This window comes from Heterocephalus glaber, unplaced genomic scaffold, assembly GCF_053883595.1.
Source record: "Heterocephalus glaber isolate CG9 unplaced genomic scaffold, H.glaber_assembly_v1.0 deba00001561, whole genome shotgun sequence".
In the NCBI taxonomy this organism is placed as follows: Eukaryota; Metazoa; Chordata; class Mammalia; order Rodentia; family Bathyergidae; genus Heterocephalus; species Heterocephalus glaber.
In genome coordinates this window covers 1,831,182-1,837,181 of record NW_028258349.1, presented here as the reverse complement: position 1 = coordinate 1,837,181, position 6,000 = coordinate 1,831,182, and the positions used below count along the sequence as shown (strand labels likewise).

Here is a 6,000-nt window from a genome sequence, read left to right as displayed (position 1 = left end):
TAAGACACACTGGTTTTAAGGGAGTTTAGAGTCAATCAAGAAGTCTAATGAATGTTGAAATGTCCTTAAACATTTGTGTGTGTTGTGGACTAGTGTCACACAATTAAAAAAGAAAACCCAGGGTCAGCTTGTTTCAAATCCCTCTGTCTCAGCAGGGGAGAAGGAACTCCTGGACCTGCCTTGGACACAGCAGACCACTTGTGGGGGACACCTTCAGGAGAGGCACCCAACAGCTGGCTAGACACATCCCTACTAAACATCACACTAGAGGAAGATTTTAAACTTCTCCTTTATTAAAAAAAAAAAAAAAAGGCGTTTTTCTAGGTTTTTAGAACTTCTCCAGTACATGAAACTTTTTTTCTGCCACTTTCCTCCTTCACTCCTGCCCTGGCACTGTCTGCTGCAAGACCCGGATGAAGAAACCTCCAACAGTTGAGACCTGGGAGCTGGAGGGGTGAGGGGCACAAAGGAAAGTGGCTACTGGTCAAAAGGAGAAGTTCATTTGCACAAAAATATAAACTGTGGAGGGTGAGACCAGCACATACGCGTATGGATTGATCTACAATCCACATTACAAAAAAATAGACCCAAATTGTCATTTTACATTTGTAATATACAAAATAATATATATTTTTAAACAACACATACCCACCTGCACACTCACGCACATGCACATACACATATGCAACACACACAAGGTGCTAGTGGCCCCTCGTTGCTTCTTTTTCCCAGGGACTAGGGTGTCAGTAGGCAAAGATGACATGGTAGGTGACCTGGTGGCCATTGTCCCAGGCATAGAGGAGGCGGTCCTTGGGGTTGTAGTCTATCTGGGTGGTGTAGGAATACTCATTCTCAAACAGCAACCTAGGGACGATCTGTGTGTTGGTGTGGGTGTCAAAGGCGTAGGAGATGTTGGCATTCCGCTGGTTGTAGCTGTCTACGGCATACAGCACCCCGCAGATGACGAAGCAGTTGCCGTAGAAATTCCGCCGCAGCCCTGTGCGCCATGTGGTTTCTTTCTGTGTGCTCAGGTCCACGGCGTTGAGCTTGCTCAGGACGATCACCTCCTGGCTGAAGCCCTCGTCATCCAGGGCCGGGTAGATGAGCCACAGGCCGTTCTCGTCCACAGCAAAGTCCACGTCTGAGTGGCCCTGCCACCGCCAGGGCGTGGCCTCTTCATAGGCCACATCGTGGAGCATGGCCCAGGCAGCCACATAGCGTTGCTTCAGGTCATACTTGATGATGTTGCGCGTGAAGGCCCGGTTGTAAAAGAAGGCGCCATTGTATACCACGTGGCCCGTGCCGATCCAGCTGTACGGGAGCTTGTAGGAATTGCTCCAGCGACCTGGGGTAACGAGAAGGCAGGGGCTTGAGGGGAGTGTTGTGGACGGGCCGAGTGGCTCCTGGGAGGGGATGAGACATCAGCAGGGCTCTACACACCTGGGTTTGTGTCTCAGCTCTGCACTCTCTATAGCAAATCACTTAACCATCGTGCACTTTGGGATTCTCATCTGTTACATGGCAATTCCCTTCCGCCTCACTTGGGCCTTCAAGGATCTAAAGTGCTAATATCTGAGTGTGATCTGTAAACTGTCGAAGGCTATGGGGAAAGGAAGATGTTTTACTGCTGTCTTCTGGCAGGACTCAAGGTCATCCCAAGTCCCAGGAGCTGGGAAAGAGGAGCAGAGCTGGGAGCAGAGAATGTGAGGGAGAGCGGGGTGGAGAGCAAGCAGATGGGAAGAATGAAGCCTAACTGGCCTCCTGGTGAGCACTGAGGAGAAGGAGGGCAGGCAAGCATGCTAACACGCTTCAGGGAAAAGTCAAAACACTGGAGGTTAAGTTGTTTACCGGGACAAGTACCATGGAGAGAGGGAGACAGATGAATCCTGTGGAACTCTAATTGCTCCTGCTGTGTCTGAGTGCATAAAGCTAAGGTGCGCCCGTCATTTGGGCTCCGTGTTGACATGAGCCCTCTGGCCCCCCAGATTTAAACTCATTTCTGTGTCTCTTTATTTTTCATCTTTGTCACCCCTTGGTCAGGTTGGAGCTCAGCTTGTAGGCTGGTCCCTACAGGGTGGAAGAGGGGGCCGCATTCCCAGGAAAGGTCCTTTCACCACCAGAAGATGTCACTGGTCTCATTTATTGTCACCACCCCAAAGAAGCCTGGCCATGGTGAAGACAAAGGACAAGCTGGATATGGTGATGCATGTCTGTAATCCCAGCACACTGGGAGGCTGAGACAGGAAATTCTCAAGTTTGAGCCCAGCCCAGGCAATTTAGTGATTGAGAGTCTATTTCAAAATAAACATTTGAAAAAGGACTGGGGATGTAGCTCAGCGGAAAGGCCTTGGGTTCAATTCCCAATATTGCAAAAACCAATCAATAAGGCAACCAACAAACAAAACCGGAGGGCAATAGGGCAGGGGAAATGCTTTCTGAGATGGGTCCCCAACACATACCTTGTTTGAAGTTCTCCAGGTTTCGGAACTCTACCAGGGTGTTGCCATAGTAATAGTTAGTTACATAGATTCGCTCATCCTCAGCAAGGGGGTCCTTCATCCAGGCCCCTTCGTTCCGCCCGTATGTGTTCTGGGTGGTCGGTCCCGTGATCATGGAGAGGGTGTCCTTGCACCTTCCTGGGGGAGAAGAGGTGGATGGGTATTGGGATGACCTAATAACCCCCACCCCTGAAACTTCTGCGGGCTCCCCTTCCTGATCTGAACGGCAGCCTTTACTGGCCCCATCACCTGATCTCAGACATCCTTCCAGCATCATCTGCTGCTCTGTCATGCCAGCATGCTTTGCTCCTGTTGTTCTCTGACTTTTTAATCCTATTCCTCAAGGACCTAAGACCTCCATCCTCAGGAAAGCCAGTCTGTTGTTATGCTCTGTTTCACCCTGCTCCCACAGTGCCATGCATATACCTCCCCGACTGGACATATCCTCTTGCCCTCCCCAATGCCTGGGCTCTCTCTCCTCATCCCAACCAGAATGTGAGCACCAGCGGAGCTGGGGGTGTGGCCTCTCCACTTGGTGCTCTTCCTACTCAGAGCTCACAGTGTCTGGCAAGTGGCAGGTGCCAGCAGATGGCTTGACCCCGGTGGGAGTGCACGGTGGTGTGACAAGTGAGAAGAGGCCAGCACTCTGCTGGGCAAAACCAGGAACACTGAGTGCCAGCAGCTGACAGTCTGAGGCCAGCCATGCTTACGTGGTGGGTGTGACCTCAGGGCACAGATCTCAAATCCATGCTCAGTCACTGCTGGGAGCAGGACACTAGGGTCCCTTGCTGGGCAACTACGGAAGCAGGGTCCCAAGTTCCTGCACAAGGAGCTCACTCGCGGCACAGGAGTCTCCGTCAAAGTTTGAGTTGGTCTCAACAGGACAGGAACTCAGCAATATCCTTCAGAGTGGTCCAGTACCCAGTGGTCCTAAAAGGCCACTAGAATGATACTGGGTTCTAAGACCAACTTGAAAGCCTGCAATGGTTTATATTCAATACTACTTTGGCACATGGGCTTGCATGGTACTGAAGTCACACTCGACTCTCAAGGGCATGTTCCCTTGCTGTCCCCCCACTAGTGGGCTATGGAGGAGACAGGAAAAGGCAATGGGACAACTAGATGGATCCTGCTCTTCCAGCCCCCTCCATCCCTTCTGGCTGCAGGGACAGCAGACCTTGACACATCCCCCTCTCACTGCTCCCTGGCCATCAAGACTGGCAGACCAGATGAGGAAGGGTGATTAGAAAACTAGTTCTAGACATTCCTCTGGGACAAAAGTAACACAGGCCTACAGTTTGGACTCAGAGTTCTCTTGATTCCAGGTCACCCCATGTCCAAATGTTCCAACACTTTGAGGTATGACTGAAAAAATATACTGAATGTTTAATTTTTTTAAAAAAACTATTGCAGTAAAAGATACATTGCCATTAATCCCTTCAAAATATCCCCCCCTCACTTAGAACACAATGTTCCATTGTTCTTGCCACTTTCTGAAGCAGCTCTGGAAGTCCTCTTTCATGAGTGTCTTTAGTAGGACTGTCATGGCTGCCTTGATGTCCTGAATGGATTTAAAGCATTTACCTTTCGTGGCCATGTTGACTTTGGGAAGAGACAAGTTGCACAGTGCCAGATCCAGTGAATAAGGTGGAAGAGGACACCCTGTAATGTTTTTACCAGCCTACCTTTCTTTTCAGTGGCACTCAGCAGCAGCATTCACTGTATTTTTTATCATACCCCACAAACATGAAAAAAGACTTGCAGAACTGCTTTAGGATGTGGGAGGAATGATGGGATTAAGTGTGTTTGAAGCGAGGATGAGTATTTTGCTGAGGATTAATGGCAATGTGTCTTTTACTGTAATAAATGTTTTAATTTAAACATTCACCTTATATAGCATTTTGATCATACTGCATGTTCCGTTCCCCAGAAATGGTCTGAGGAAGGAGCCTGAGGCTTGCAGCTGGTCAGATGGGGGAGGCCGCTGTGTCCTTGGCCCTGGATCTGGGCAGCTTTGGGGTGACTGTGGGACAAACACTGTTTTCCAGGCAGGCCCCACAGATGGGTGTAGTTGGCCAGCCTGGGCAGCTCTGCATGAGGTTTCTTAGTTCGGCTCTGACAACAAACGCGGAGAGAGATCCAGTCTCCACATGACAAACAACAAAACCCACATGCCAATGCCTCCTTCTCCCATAACTGAGCTCATCTGTTCAAGACAATAACACAGAAGACTCTGGCTAAGGCCAGCAGCAGACTCTGATGGAAAAGATCTCATTCCTGGCACCACATGGGGGCCTGGCTGCCAGAGGAGAGGCTGCTACGCTTGCCTGCCCCAAGGTGGGCCTTCCTGTGCCATCCCTGTGGAGCGATTTGCACATGCTCTTTCTCCTGGCAAAGCCCAGCAAGGACACCAATTCCTGGTCTCAAAAGCATCTCCCAGCCACGCCCCAAAGCTCCCAAATGGCCAGGTTAGGAGAGCTGTTTCTGCTGGTTCCCATGGTCGTGCTGCCTCCCTGGCCAGGCATGGAAACTGCAGAGGGGCTCTTGAAGCCAGAGCTCATCTGAGTTCTGACATCTGGGTGACCTGGGCTAGCCCCCAGGCCCCTCCAGGGTCCTGTTTGCACACTGAGGCTCTCAATGGCAGGGCCCTAATGTGGGGTGCACATGTGCTCAGACTTGGAGCCAATGGCTTGGCCTTTGATTTGGCCCTGCACTGACTCCAAAGTCTGTGTTGCCTCCATAAGGTCATGGAACTTAGATTTTTCCAGCAGTCAAACAAGTACAATGCCTGTCCTGCCTACTTCACAAGAGGGCTTGCAGAATCCACCCTGTAGACGGCATGGTGGGCTGAGTGACAGTCCTAAAGATGCCCTGGCTCTAATTCCTGGAACCTGGGCATGTGACCTTATGGGGAGTTTGCAGATGTCATTCAGTCAAGAATCCCAAGGAGAGCTGGACATAGTGGTGCATCCCTGTAATCCCAGCTACTTGGGAGGCTGAGGAAAGAGGATCACAAGTTTTAGGCTAGCCTGGGCAAAATAGTGAGACTGTCGGGGGGAGGGGGAGGGAATCTTGAAGAGTTTATTTGAGTGGATTATTTGAGTGGGTCTTTAGTGCAGTCACAAGTGCCCTTTTAACAAGGAGTCCTGGGGAAATGTGACTACAGAAGAGGAGCTGGCAATGTGATGATGGGGGAAAGACTGGAGTGATATGGCTACAAGCCAAGGAATGCTGGCAGCCACAGGAAGCTGGAGAAGGCAAGAAATGGATTCTTCCCCAGAGCCTCTGGAAGACACCAGTCCTCTGATACCGTGAGTTTTTTACCCCTGTAAATTTGTAATTTTGGCCTTCAGAATTGTTAAAATGGTAAATTTCTGTCATTTCTAGTCAGTAGACTTAGGGCAATTTGGAAGCACAGGAAACTAATGCAGATGAAGTCAGCTTCTAGGGTTAGGGGAGGCATCCTTATTTCCTGTAGGAAGAAGGGAGCCCAGTTTGCAGG

The 6,000-nt window shown here is 50.2% G+C and overlaps 1 protein-coding gene across 1 annotated transcript in view; it reads right to left on the bottom strand.

The window, feature by feature from the left end:
- Positions 1–274: 274 nt before the first annotated feature.
- Positions 275–6,000, bottom strand: part of Olfml2b (olfactomedin like 2B) — a 37,621-nt gene continuing 31,895 nt past the window's right edge. Inside the window, exons 7-8 of the mRNA XM_004865157.3 lie at positions 2,460–2,636; positions 275–1,345 (exon numbers count right to left, since the gene is read on the bottom strand). Coding sequence (XP_004865214.2) covers positions 744–1,345; positions 2,460–2,636 — 779 coding nt within the window. The 3' untranslated portion in view covers positions 275–743. The remainder of the gene's footprint in view (positions 1,346–2,459; positions 2,637–6,000) is intronic.